We start from the raw sequence: 15326 nt of genomic DNA, 5'->3' as shown, positions 1-15326 counted from the left end.
AACAAATTTCTATTTTTGTCCTTTTGCTGTTCACTTCCAAAATTTGCTCCTGGGGTAAGATTTTAATAATTGGTTCCATTTTTCCCTTACCTTATTTCTTTCAAAGTCAATTTTGGAAAATTCTGACCCCTATCCTCCGCCCCCAAAAATATTACAGATGAATTCCTGCAGCATGTCTTTGTCCCTGTGATGAAGGACAAAGTGAATGACTGCATTTGAAATGCAAAGGCCTTGGGTTTTGTCATTAATTCTGCCATTTATTATTGGGAAACATTAGAAATAACCTATATAACTTCGTAGTTCAGTTTCGCCATTCATAAAATAGGACTTGCATTAGCTTCCACTGACCAGCAAAGGAATCTAAAAATATAAGTTAATGTTGTAAATGACTTTGCTCTCCACAGATAGAAGACACTTTAGACATGAAAAATTATTTTTATGTGTAGTAGAGACAACTTATGCTTGGGATATTAATCCATTTGAAACATTTATGGGAAGAAATAACTAGCTTTCTTTGAATTTTGAAATGACATATAAAACATCATTTCAAAATTGTAATTGTTCCATAGTACTTGATTGCTTTTATTTCCAAATGGGCTGTGTCCTCAGAAATGCCCAGGGCTGTGTATCTGTGATGCCAGGAAAGCTGGTAAGAAAGTAAAACGTCATAAATCAGTTGATTTGTCATCATGAGTCCAAATGATTGATTTTTTAAATCTTTTATCCATCATAAAAGTAATATGTCTGATTATAGAAAAATCAGTGTTACATGCAAACATAAAAAACACAATGAATTCATAGCCCTAACACAGAAAAAAACCTGCAAGAGCATTTTGGTGTCTTCATTTCCAAAGACTGATTAAAAAAAACAAAAACAAAAAACTAAGCTAAATGACGGCCACCTACGCTTTGCATCCACGATGTCACTTGGCTCTCTTGCCAGCCCTCTGCGGTGGACACTGGTTGGTAGCCTTCCTGGACATGTAAAGGATTTGCATATCAAGGAGGGCAGGAGACTGGCCCAAGAGCATCCATGTAGCCTGTAGGGGGATGCACAGTGCCTCTTCTGACTCAAAATACTGCAGCTTCTTCCCTTATATGAGGCTGTGTCTTGATAATTCAGCCTTCCGGTGTAGATCATTACAATCTTAAGGTCTGAGCAAATCTGGTTCTGTTTCAACATACTTTTATCAAAGTAGTTATGTGACTGTCACTTGGTGTCACCTTCCTAAACCAACTTTTAATTTCTGTACCATTTCAGAGCCCTGTAGCCAATAACCAAAAAAAAAGTCCAGTTTTTATAGCAACTTGTTTCTATGATCCGTAGACTTCCCTGGAGGTACTTAGAGGGGCCTTTCTACTGCCTAAGGCTCAACTACTTTTACATACCTCTGCCTTCTTCTACTCTAGGAAACCTTGTCAATTGCTTTATGCTTTTCACTTGACGGCAGTCACCGCATCTTTCCTCCATCTGAACAAATAGCAATGTTAGAAGAGAGATGAAGGGTAAAGACTCCAGTTTGCTGGTGTTTGGAGTGATAACAGCCATTCATCTCTGAGCCTTTTGATACTGAATTGCTCTAGAATGACATTCTTCTTGCAAGATGCAGATTAGATCTTTAAATGATTATTAATAGACTTTATTTTGAAGGATAGTTTTATATTTACAGGAAAATGGAGAAGACAATATAGAGAGTTCCCCTACACCCCATAACCAGTTTCCCCTATTATTAACATCTTACCTGAGTATGGTACAATTGTTAAAATTACTGAACCGATATTGACATAATATTTTAAACTACAGTTCATACTTTATTCCAGTCTCCTTACTTTTTACCTAATGTGCTTTTTCTGTTCCTCAGTCCCAGGCAGGATTCCACAATACGTTTAGTCATTATGTCTCCTTAGGCTCCTCTTGGCTGTGACAATTTCGATGACATTGATAGTTTTGAGGTGTGCTGGTCACATCTATTGTAGGATGCACTGTATTGGCATTTGTCTCAAGATTAGATTGGGGTTATGGTTTTTAGGGATTAAGATCACAGAGGTAAAGCATCATTTTCATCATATCCTCTGAAGAGTACATCCCAACAACAGGACTACGGTTGTTGATGTTGACCTTTATTATCTGGGTGACATAGTGTTTTTCAGGTTTTTCCACTGTAAAATTACTCTTTTTTAGATTACCTTTTGCCATGGTTCTTTTTAAACATCCTCGAGCTATACCATTTAAAAATCACATCCCCCGGGCTTCCCTGGTGGCACAGTGGTTAAGAATCCGCCTGCCACTGCAGGGGACATGGGTTTGAGCCCTGGTCTGGGAAGATCTCACATGCCACAGAGCACCTAAGCCCGTGCGCCACAACTACTGAGCCTGCGCTCTAGAGCCCATGAGCCACAATTACTGAAGCCCACGTGCCTAGAGCCCACGCTCCACAACAAGAGAAGCCACTGCAATGAGAAGCCCATGCACTGCAATGAAGAGTAGCCACCTCTTGCCACAACTAGAGAAAACTCGTGCACAGCACCGAAGACCCAACACAGCCAAAAATAAAGAAAAAAATTAAATTAAATTAAAATTTAAAAAAATTAAAAATAAAAATCACATCCCTAATTATCACCCATGGAGTCTGCAGATGAGATGAGAGATTGACGATGTTATTTGGATAAGACTATAGATAGGAATCTGAATGAAGGAAATATATTTGTCCTTTTTGGGAATGTTGCCACCATATTTCTCTGAACCAAGATGCTGCTCAGTCAATTTTGTGAGATTTTCTTTAGCTCTCAGATATTTGGAGCTAATAAAAATGCTTTATGCATTTCCAGGGCCTTGTCCCCAGATTCTTTTGCAGTTCATAATGGTTGCCTCAATTTTTCCCCCCAGCTAGATTTTCTAAGGAATATTTATCTTTTTAAAATATTTATTTATTTATTTATTTATTTATTTATTTTTGGCTGCATTGGGTCTTTGTTGCTGCGCACGGGCTTTTCTCTAGTTGCGGTGAGCGGGGGCTACTCTTCGTTGCAGTGCGTGGGCTTCTCATTGTGGTGGCTTCTCTTGTTGGGGAGCATGGGCTCTAGGCATGAGGGCTTCACTAGTTGAGGCACGGGGGCTCAGTAGTTGTGGCTTGCGGGCTCTAGAGTGCAGGCTCAGTAGTTGTGGCGCATGGGCTTAGTTGCTCCACAGCACGTGGGAATTTCCCAGACCAGGGAACAAACCCATGTCCCCTGCATTGGCAGGTGGACTCTTAACCACTGTGCCACCAGGGAAGCCCAGGAATGTTTGTCTTAATCCTACTTTTGGTACCTCAGATTAATTCTCCTCTCTTAGGTTCATGTAGGGATTGATAGTGATTTCCCTTTAAAGCCAGAATTCCAGGCATGATGTTTTAAGTTTTGTCTTGACTAGTAATCTTATCAGAGGTTGTTACCCCAGTGGCCCATTGGGCAGCTTGAATGGATACCCACCAAGTACCTAAATATCCACATTTTCTAATGATGGATATGAAGTTGTCATCTTCACACTATTAGCATGGTTTGGTTGGAGAGCCACTGTCTAGGAGTCTGGAAACTTGGATTCTGACATCCTAGTCTTATCTTATGCGTTAAGCTTTTCAAAAGCCCTTTGACTACACTGACTTATTTGAGCTTCCTTGACCCTATGAGAATTAGTGGGGGAGAGAACGTGGGCCCCATTTTGTAGAGGGAAGAACCTCAGATGCATACTTCGACTGAGGGCAGTAAATCAAAGAGAAGTCAAGACCAGAGCCAAGTCTTGTGGCTCCAAGGTGTTCATTGTTCACGATCTCAGAACTCCGTGTCAATCTTCACCTCTGGTGAGCTGAAGCCCTTAGGTGGGCATTAGGGTGGGCTGGACCTCCCTTAGTAAGCTAGGCCAAGGAGGCTTGGCTGGAGCAGGAACGAGGCAAGACTTCCATGGGCAGCCAGGCTCTGGGTGATTCACACGGAGGGGAGATCTGAAGTCACTTTTGGGGGTGTCTTCATTGCTGGCTTTTCCAAGACCTTAAAAGCCATGACTGCAAAGATTCTTGCCTAAGGAACTGGGTCTATAACTTCCCTTTTCACCAGCCATAATCAGGTCTGAAGATGACAAACTCAGACAAGCAAAGAAGGCACACACATACCTCATGGGAAAGCAGAGCTGATTGTCACAGACGATAATTGTGGTAGGAACCCAAATATTCTAATATGCTTTTTTTCCACCATGAGACTGAAGCAAACTGGCCATTTTATCAAAAGGACAAGTCATGTATCTGGTTACTCAACAGACAGAAAGCTGGAAGTTCCTCCTCAAGATAAGCTATTCACATTCACATTTTTTATTTAGTCAACTGAGTTTTGTTGATGCCCAAATATTTGGAAAAACAAAATGTGTGCAAACTGTATGTTTTCTAAGGTCATATTTTTTCCCCTGGGTTTCTAGGGCTTGAATGTGTGGCCTGCTTTTATGGTTTGTCAACAAGATCACTCCATAAAATGCATTCTGATATCTCACAGCTGTGTATAATTTATTCTGTCTATCCATGCAGCACAAATAAAATTTTTATTTGCATCATCTAAAAGAAATACCAGTGTATAAATACATAAGCAAAGCTCATAAGAAACCATCTTCTGACTCCATATATTGCTGGGGGGATATTGTGCAACCATTTAAAAAGCTGAGAGATGGCTTCATTATCCATGTAGATAGATCATAAATATGGTACTCAGCAAATAGTATAGTTATTCAATTTCTTTAAAAGGTTGCACAACATTCTCCAAGTGCTGGCACAGTCGGTCTCCTAATTCTCCTTGGAATATTTAGAAAATAAAGCCTCTTAGAGGGGGAAAGAAAAATCAGCCCCGAAGGACTTCTTTTGATTAAGACTTTGGAATATGTAGGTGAAAAGGGAAATGTTCAGTGGTTGGAACATTTTGCCTTTAGGAGAGTAAGTAACCGTCTTTCTCTGCTCCTAGGAGCCTTGGAGGATAAAGGTCCAGGGGACTAAGAATGTTCTTTATATTTGGTTCATGCAGCTTCAGTTTGATTATCGAATAGGAAACCCCATGCAGGTCCCCTGCCCAGCTCCCCCCAAGTCAAGGATGTGGCCTTGCTGCCTCTCCTGGTTCCCCCACTGGCAGAGGCAAGCTAGTGATGCAACCAAGAGACCTGGATTTCATGGCACCATCTCTTTCTGCTAAGACAGGCAGCTTCTGAATGAGTCCTATTAAATGCAAAGACATTTTCTCTAGGTCTCTGAGGCCTGGGTGATAATCTTCCATGCCTTTGAGCATTGCGACTGGAATAACAATGAAAACCGTTGCGTTTTCTGCGGCTGGGTGGTGGGTGATCCAGGACTCCGGTTTTAGGTTTAACAAGCCTTGGGCAATTGGATTTGCGATTAAGTACTCAATTTAACAACCTACTTGCATTGGAAACTTAGGCTAACAGAACTGCCAGGAGTAGCTTATAATCAAATTGATTTGTTTATGTAGAGGAAATTTGAAGATGTTTGCAATCACTTTCTGAACAGTTTTACCTGACTTTTCAGAAGATTAACGTGTCAGCCAGGGTAACTCTTGGCACGTGGCATGGTTTTCACTGGCTGAGGGGAAAGTTCAGACGGATCTGCCGTTTTCACCCCATAATTGTGGGTATTTCAAAGCCTTCTTAATCCAATTCAAACAACACACCAGCACTCTTTCAAGATAAGTTCAGTTAATTGCACGTAGTCCTGCTCTGCAGGAGCTGTGTAACTGGATCAGAACTCACATTGTTGCAGTAAATTCCAACATGGGAATCCCACTGAGGGTCCTGAGCAAGAGACCCGGGGCTTGGCAAAACTTAGAGAGTGATGCCGATAAAACCGGTTGGTGTTCTTCACGCTTCCTGTGTATTATCTACCTCGGGCCTCCCCGCCCTTCGCCTCGTTTTATGGAAAAGGAACGCACTTGCTGACCATCTGCTGACATGTTCTTCCTGCGGCTCTGGATGGGGCTGGAAGGTTCTCATCTTCACGAGGTCTCGTTTCTATGCTTCCCGTCCCAGCAAATAAAGGTCTTTCCTCCCTGTGCATCAGAAGTAGCCCCCCCAACTCTACCACCACCTTGTTTTTCTCATTAAATTTTATTTTGAAATCACTTTAGATTTACAGAAGAGTTACAAGGACAGCATGGGGTGTCCCTGTAGCCCTGTTGTTTCAGGGTCCTGGTTACTCTCTGAAATGGTCTTATTCATTCAGCCGTCTCTCTCCCAGTATAATAATACAAGTCACGAGGGCAGCTTGATGTGTGCCCCTCTCTTAGATACACAGGATGGAGAGAACCAAGCGTGCTGGGACGGAGCTGTATTTAAGAGATGAGGGTCTCTACAGTATAGGCAGAGGGGGCTGGCTCCAGGTGACAAGAGGGTGTCCTGGGCTGAAGCAGGTAGAATGGGCTTTTTGAATGGAAGACATCAGGTCTAGAGGGCCCATCACAAGGCAAGCACTTAATAGATAGTTGGTGAATGAGTGAGTGAGTGAATGAGTGAACGAACAGATAAGTGGGCCGACGACTGGCCCAGGACCGATGGCTAATACGTGGTCGGGTTGCTAGTGATGCTGGGGTGTGTCTTACTCCAAAACCCATGCTTGTAACGACTCTGCACCATCTTGGAGCACATTGAAGGGCATGAAATCAAGCCACTGGATGAAGTTCATTTATTCAAGATCTCTGTGCCATCAGTGACTGCCCCCTCTGCAGCCAGGAAAGACTTCTGGTGAATTCCATGCAGATAGCCATCTTTCCTCCATCCTGCCCTCCACTAATGTCCACAGATGTCACCACCTGGAGCCAGCCCCCTCCGCTTGCACGGCTGGAACCCTCATCTCTCCAACACAGGTTCATCCCTGAAAACTCAGCTCATCCCGACCCTGAGACCACAAGCCCTCCTCTCCTTGCTCCCCCGGCCCATGGTCCTCTCTCTCTCCCTCTAGTGTCCCATGGGGCTGACGGCCCCAGCTGATCCCCTCTGCCACTGGCCATAGTCCCAACTTTCAGTTCATCTTTGGTCCCTTGGCGCTCAACAACTGGGAGTTTTAAATGCTTCGTGACCAGCTTGAGAATTTTCCGGAGAGGCTGTGTCAGACAGTTAATACTCAAGTAGTAATCCTTTTGTAACCTGAATATAACTGCAGACTTCCACACTGAGGATGATAAAATGATGTGGATTTAAAAGTATTTGGGGGCCTGTAAAATGTCTAGGATTAAAATTTCAATACCATTTGTGCCCAATAAATGCGAACTCTTTAGTAACTTGAAACTGTGGTATTATGACTCAGGTCTGAAAATTATGAGTCCTGGTTGAAGAAATGGGAATAACATGTGAGGAATCAGCTCCTGTCCTTTACCTTGAGGGATAGACTGTGGTCACACCGAATAGCAGGAGGGTGACCTCATAGGGGAGCTAGCCCGGAGAAATTACTGTGTTTGTTAAGAAAGCAATACACCCTCCAGAAGAGAAAAATGTTACACTTTCCATTAGGATTGTTTATGGAAATGGGGCTACACTGAACCTGGGTCAGTATATTAGCTGGTTTGACAGTACCCCAGGAAACGATCACATAATAGTTGATAGAACGACTTAATTTTTTTTTCCGTGAACCAGTCTAGTCAGTCTGAACCTGACAAATTAATTTTGTCTATAGAATCACTCCCATAAGCACATAAAATTAGCCTCCATAAGTACAGAGAGCAGAGTTGGCTTTGTGTTTAACTGATTTGCTGGAACTTAAGTAAATGGATTTAGTCTTAATATAGCTAAAGCCCTGAGACTTTAAATAGAGCTGATCTTAAGCAAGGCATTAATTCATCATTTAAAAAGTCACAGGCTCGTGGGTTTTTGTTGCTCATTGAAGGACAGAATTATATACTTTGACGATGCTAATCACCCAGCACATGCCACAGGGCTTGAAGGAAAAAATTAGCTCTTGTTTTCTTTGTTACAAAATTTTCTGTGTTCAATTGACAGATAATTAATCAGTTTTAACACTTGACTATGATTGAATAGATTATGGTGTTTCCCTGGCCTTATTCAACTTCCAAATATTTTCATTGAGTCATTGATGTCATACTTCTGATGCTAAACTCTTCCGGACTGGAATAAGCATGGGGATTTTTCTTTGTGTTGTAGGGGTGAACTTGGGAAGCAGATTCGTACCTTCCGTGCAACAGGCCGGCACGAGGGATGGGAGAGGAGCTTACGAAGTGGTCAGTGCCTCTCTTTTGAATGGAGACCCGTGGAACCCAGTGACAAACGAGGACACAAAGGTCAGTTTTTTTGGTTTTGTTTTTCTTCTTGACTTTTCAATGACTGAAGTTTAAAAATCACATTAACTGCATTCATATTCTCTTATTCAAGTTTTCTCGTTATCTATTTTAATTCCAACTTTATCCTTCCTTATAAAGTGAAATCTTCATTATTAAGAAGATAAAATACAAACTGGTTTTCATGTGACAGTTCTGATGAGTCTCTCAACACTGTTTGTGTCTGTGGAAACTTATTTTTTCAAGCACACACCAGGGATAACATTTCCAGATATATAACTTTCAGCTCATTTTATTTGAGTGCTGGATATTTTTCTATATTCATGTCTATTTCATTAACATTTCAGTTTTTTTTGTTTTGTTTTGTTTTGTTCTGTTTTGTTTGCGGTACATGGGCCTCTCACTGTTGTGGCCTCTCCCGTTGCGGAGCACAGGCTCCGGACACACAGGCCCAGCGGCCATGGCCCACGGGCCCAGCCGCTTCACGGCATGTGGGATCTTCCCAGACCGGGGCATGAACTCGTGTCCCCTGCATCGGCAGGCAGACTCTCAACCACTGCGCCACCAGGGAAGCCCAACATTTCAGTTTTATTGATCGATTATTGGTAGAAACATTTTAATGCAACTTTTTAATTTAATTTTATTTATTTACTTATTTATTTTTGGCTGTGTTGGGTCTTCGTTTCTGTGCGAGAGCTTTCTCTAGTTGCGGCAAGCGGGGGCCACTCTTCATCGCGGTGCGCGGGCCTCTCACTGTCGTGGCCTCTCTTGTTGTGGAGCACAAGCTCCAGACGCGCAGGCTCAGTAGATGTGGCTCACGGGCCTAGTTGCTCCGCGGCTTGTGGGATCTTCCCAGACCAGGGCTCAAACCCGTGTCCGCTGCATTGGCAGGCAGATTCTCAACCACTGCGCCACCAGGGAAGCCCCTTAATGCAACTTTTTAAAAAAGTTTGTAATGAATTTTTTTTAATTAATTAATTTATTTATTTTTATCTGTGTTGGGTCTTCCTTGCTGTGCATGGGCTTTCTCTAGTTGCCGTGAGCGGGGGCTACTCTTTGTTTCAGTGCGCGGGCTTCTCACTGTGGTGGCTTCTCTTGCTGTGGAGCACGGGCTCTAGGCACTGTGGGCTTCATTAGTTGTGGCACGTGGGCTCAGTAGTTGTGGCTTGCGGGCTCTAGAGCACAGGCTCAGTAGTTGTGGCACACGGGCTTAGTTGCTCCACGGCATGTGGGATCTTCCCAGAACAGGGCTTGAACCCATGTCCCCTGCATTGGCAGACAGATTCTTAACCACTGCGCCACCAGGGAAGTCTATGTAATGAGCTTTAATGCAGTTTTATGCTTTGTTTGCTTTGACACATGTTTTATTTGAGTCTTCTATGATGTAAAAGAATAATATAAAATAATTGAAATATTAGTGATTAAATTTCATATTTTGATGAGTTTTGTCTGACAAATATAAGTGAGTTTCTTAAATTTCAGAATTGTTGGAACAGTTGGAAAGGGATAAAATCTATAGAAATATGAGCTCTTTGGAGAGATCATACAGATGGCTTTGTCCTTGTGTTATGTGGAACTATTTTTAGAGTATTTTTTATAATAGAAAACAGATTTTTTTTAAAGAGCAGTTGAGATTGTGAAAATGTTCTGTAGTGTTCTGGAAGGGCTGCAGTGGGCCACCTTTGTGTCCATAATAATAATATGATTTACATCATTATTTTATTTTCTAAAGAGGCTTTCAGCTGAAAGTGAGCATTCAGAAAGGTTGGGTTAAAGGATCCAAATGCCAAATCTAAACTTTTTCAATATTTCTGCTTCATGGAGACTGTTGCAGATGGAATATACAAAGTATAAGTCAATCACGGTGACATTGATACTGTTTCCTAGAAGAAAAACTTAAGACACTAAAGAAAATTTCATCATGCTACTAATTTGCAAAACGAGAAATGATATGATAGATTCAGAAAAAGCGAAGTATACTGTGTTGTAAAGAAAGTATATCTTTAAAATATTGATAGGCACTAATTAATAATATAAAAATATGGAACAATCTGAAGTTACTTGGGTGGTGGAAGCCTTTATGGGAGTTTTTCCCTGGTGGTAGGGTTGCCAGATTTAGCAAATAAGAGTACAGAATGCCCCATTCAACTTGGACTTAGGTAAACAATGAATATTTTTTGGCATAAGTCTATCCCATGCAATATTTGGGATATTGTTGTTTATCACAATCCAGAGTTAACTGCCGTCCTGTGTTTTATCTGGCAGCCCACCTTGGAGGGCATCAGAGCAACAAGCTGATGAAGGTTCTCAGTATGCCTTTGGAATGGACTAGTTCAGGTTGGCTCTAGTTTCTGACCTCCAGCCTCATCCTTACTACCAGCTAGCCACCTTGCAGACATCAGGAGGCATACCAGAGGGGGAACTGGCACATCCGCCCTGGCCAAGCTTACAACCTGATGGCCGGGGACCACCAGCACCATCTTTGTAGAAAACTAGGAAAAGCCATTATTGTTTGATCGCTGTCCCACCTCCTCTAGGGGTCTGCATCCAGGATTAGAACCAGGCAGGAAGTAGGCACATACCTACTGACTAAAATAAATCCAGGTCACTGACATTATTTAAGGGAACAGCGACCTGGGTGGTTTGGGGAACAGCATCTTGTCGTAATGCCGTGGCGCTCATCTCAGCATGTGGCTGTGGAGTCGGCCTTATGGCTCTGTAATTACCATGTGCCCCCTTAATTGGTGGTTAACCACGAAGACCTTGCATGAAAAGGGTGCACGTAAATGTCTGTTAACGTGCGTGTACCTGCGTGCCGTAATTCTTCATGGGGTAGCTGTGTATGTTTGGTGTGGGAATAAGGGTTCTGCCAAATGGCGGGTTTGTGTATGTCTTTCTTCGTCATCAAAATAACAGTCAATGCTGTAGTTTTATTTTATTTAAAAAAATTTGGGGGGGGGTATTTATTGAAATCTTTCCTTTATTGTGCGTCTTCAATATCTAGGACCAGTATCCTGTTTTCTCCATCCTGAATTCCCCTCAGAGTGCACAGCTGGGGGCAGCTGCAGTGGCTGATGCCTTTTTGGCCACAACATCTTTTGTCCACTAAATGGCGGGGGACAAACTTTGTCCACAGTGCCTCATTTTGGTCATAAATCTGACCAACTTTGGGGAGGCAGATCATGACCAATTTTGTCCCATGGTGCTAAGAAGGCTTATTCCTACATTGAGGAGGATTCTGTGGATAGGCCACTCAATGTGCTAATTTTCAGATTAGGCCCTGTTGACAGTCTAAAATTCTCTGGATCTCCCATCTTACTGGTCTATTATGATCTGGGAAATGTTTTCCCTTGTTCCTTCTTCCCATGTCTAGAGTTGCGCTATTACAAATATTCTACGTAGAGGTATATATATGATTGGTGGCCTCAAGACATTTAGTCATCATTACTTTGTTGGAGGCCTCGTTAAATATTGAGTCATGCAAGAGACAACAATCTTATAAAATAGATGGGATATAAGTAATACTACTAGTAACTGTAATTTTAAACTGCATTAACGGGGCGTATCTTCAAGTATGCAAAACATATCCGCTTCATGAATATTTTTGCTGCACAACTATGCCTGCAGGACCTTACTTAGAATACAGGCTTTTAGGTCTGCATTCCTGCTTTCCTGCTCCCCTGTTTTATTCCTTGCTGCCTTCCTTCTATTCAGCCAGTCTTTGACAATTTGACTTAATTGGTTTGAGGGAAGGCCCAGGCATCAGCTTGATTCAGGCAAAAGTACTCAGATTCTCTTTTTCTCTCTCTCTCATCTATGATGGAGATATATCCAAATGGGGTATTATTACGTCCTTTACAAATCAAGAGTCAAGCCCTCATTGCCACTGATCACGTAGTTGAAAGAATAGAGCGTGGGGAAAAAACATGACCTTGTGTGCATTGGAGAGCTTCCAGCATTTTGTTTGTTTGCTTGCCGTTGATTTGATCTATAACATGAGTATAAGCTTATCTGCTCTTTCCTCCCTCTTGGGGTCCTTTTAAGAATGAGATGAAACGATGGGTATGAAAATACATTAACTAAAAACTACCACCCCAATGTAAGGTGATATGGAGAGTTTAAAGTTTCTTTAGGGACCAACCTCCAATTTCATGTCCTAAAAAAATTTACTCTGGATCCAGGGAAGACATATCAAGATGGGGCTGATTGTGAGATGAACTCAGTTGAGCTCAGCCTTTGAATGCTCCAGGCAATTTCCAATTTCCAGCTTTCTCACAGGAGAATGAAATGATGGAAATAGTATCTGAAATGGAAAATAAAAAGGCAAAAGGATTAGAACATGAAACCAGAGCTTTCCATAGCATATTGAGGATCTGAAAGATCAAACAGCTGCTAATTAAAATGGCAGAGGTAGAGTCTGCTGCATAGATTTCCATTTGCTTTGTTTCACGGCTGAGAAAACCAAGCCCTGTTTTCCCCTCAAATAACCATCCCCTTTCACGCCTCCGCAGTCAGACTTCTTCTCGGAGGGGTCGTCTCATCCCCCTCCCCACCTCCTCCCGCAGGTCCTCTGCAGCCCTCTAGCAGCTTCCACTCCCAGCACTTCATCCCGACAGCTCTTGCCAAGGTCATGGGGTGGCCTCTCAACCTCTGAAACCAGAGCATGCCTCTCGCTCTTTATTTTACTTATCTTAACGCTGATACACTCTCCTTTGAGACCCTCACTTCCTTTGGCTCCTGAGACCCTGTTCTCTCTTGTTTGCTCTCATATGTTTTTTTTTGTTGTTGTTTGTTTGTTTGCGGTACACGGGCCCCCCACTGTTGTGGCCTCTCCCGTCGTGGAGCACAGGCTCCAGACACGCAGGCTCAGCGGCCATGGCTCACGGGCCCAGCCGCTCCGCAGCATGTGGGATCTTCCCGGACCGGGGCACGAACCCGTGTCCCCTACATTGGCAGGCGGACTCCCAACCACTGAGCCACCAGGGAAGCCCCACTCTCATATGTTTTTAATTCTTGCCTTTGGCTCCTCTTCTCGGCTTTGTCCCTTAACTGTTGGTTTCCCCTGAGTTTCTTCCTCGGTGCGTTTCTGACTCAGGGCTCTTGCTGGGCATGTCATTCCGTCCTGTGGCCTCACTGTCCACCTGTGCGGGGGGGGGGGGCGGCGGGAGCTACCGTGAGTGACAGAAGCAGCCACCGCCCACACACGGGCTCCTACTATATGCAACGCGGATCTGATCACCTCACCATAGTCCTCCAGCGTACACTGACTGACGATCCAAATCGCCCACTCTGCTCTGACGCCTGAGATTGGGTCACTGACTTCCAATGGATTTTAGGCACCTCCAGCCGGAAATTCCCAATTGCCTTAATGGACTGTGTCCCCACGTGGAAACAGCCCCCTAGCCATGTTCCCTACTTTATGTAGTAGCCCCTGGAAGATAAGATTGTCATCCCCCAGCTCCCCTCACATCATGGGCTTGGAGGCATCTCATCCTTCAGAAGCTTCTCACGATATCTGACTCAGGTTCCTTCACTTGGTACCCACCCTGCAGGCTTAGCTCCCACCTCTCAGCCATCCTGTGCCTCCGTGGCAGCCTATTGCCTAAATATGCCATGTTCTTCACTGCCGTGCAGAACTGGCCCTTGCTTTGTCCCTGCCGCCTGTGTCCTGCTCACTCCTGAAGCCCCAGCTTAACCAGCACCTTCTCTGTGCAGCTCCTTCTGACCCTCCCCAGCCACGTCTGTCCTTCCCAGACCTTTGTCCTAATAAGTCATCTCCGTGACGTGCAGGCACACCACGCACATGCTTCACTCGTGCGCATTGAGCCTGCGGACATGGCAGAAACAGAAGCTAAGGACATGCAGCTTAACTCACACACGCATCCTCTGATCTCCCCGAGGAGTACGTGGCCGGGGGATTGGCCGGGGTCGAGGGGTGGCGTGATGGGACATCGGGCATCTGCTGTTTCCTCTCTTCCTCCACCTGAAGCAGGGAAAGTCTCTCGCTCCCTGAGAGCGAGTCTGGTTTTTCAGTTGGATGTCATTATACAGCAGGGACCCCAAAAGAAGCAAACTCAACTGTGCTCAACCCAGCGGGGTTCGGGAGAGAAGAAATGGCCACACTGAACGTACAGAAAAGCACCAAAACCATAAGGTACTTAGAAGATCACTGTTAACTCTGCCTTGGGTACCGCCTCGCCTTCTGTGCTGGCTTTAGACCCTAACTCTGCGAGACTTGGGACTCAGCTCTTTGGCATGGAGCATACTGTGCTGTCATCACTAGTTTATATTTGTGTTTCTCTCACCAGCCTGTGCCCTCCCTGTGGGTGGTGGCCTCAGCTTTATTCCTTCCTTGTCCCTTAGTGCAGTGTTTGACATCCAGTGAGGATACGGGCTCTGAGCCTTCCTCTGTGCCCGGAGGCTGGGTCGCTCACTGGCGTGGAGGTGCCTTGTGCTACAGAAGATAGAGGGGACAAAACTCAACCTTTGCATGTTATTCAAAGGCCAGAGGGTGCCTGGAGAGCCTCTCCATTTCTGCAGAGAGGTACAAACCACTCTTGGATGACCTGGACTTTTCAGACATTGCCGACCCCCTTGTAGCGAGTTTAGGTTCTTTTAAAATCATTTTGGAGGTCTTTTATTGCTTGGAACAACGTGGCATTTTTCTCTTTTGTGGCTGCTAGTGTTCTACCTGGAATAACTCCCCATGTGTGCCTCTCTGTTCCAGGGGTTTACATGGCCAGTCCTAGAGAGAATGAGTTTCCTCTTCTCTAAGGGAATATTCTGGTCATTGCAGGAGTTGCTGCAGGCCAGCCAGTGGTGCCTGAGCTTGGCTGAGTAAGCTCAATGGTTAGCCTTTTGACTTATGGAACATTGAGCTTACATTAGCTTACAAGCCAGCCAGTAGCGCTTCCTCTTAGGAAATAGTGTTATTAAAATACCTCCTGTGAGGCTTCTCATAAGAAAAGTACAGTGGCTCCAAAGTTGGAACATTATTTCTAGACTGTACGGTCTCT

The 15326-nt window shown here is 44.0% G+C and overlaps 1 protein-coding gene across 1 annotated transcript in view; it reads left to right on the top strand.

The window, feature by feature from the left end:
* The window catches only part of ADAM12 (ADAM metallopeptidase domain 12), a 397973-nt gene that overhangs the window by 60206 nt on the left and 322441 nt on the right, over nt 1-15326 (top strand). Inside the window, exon 2 of the mRNA XM_082637797.1 lies at nt 8177-8313. Coding sequence (XP_082493923.1) covers nt 8177-8313 — 137 coding nt within the window. The remainder of the gene's footprint in view (nt 1-8176; nt 8314-15326) is intronic.

This window comes from Mesoplodon mirus, assembly GCF_964341445.2.
Source record: "Mesoplodon mirus genome assembly, chromosome: 2".
NCBI classification, from domain to species: domain Eukaryota; kingdom Metazoa; phylum Chordata; class Mammalia; order Artiodactyla; family Ziphiidae; genus Mesoplodon; species Mesoplodon mirus.
The sequence above is the reverse complement of the archived record's forward strand: the minus strand, read 5'-3'. Positions and strand labels throughout refer to the sequence as shown.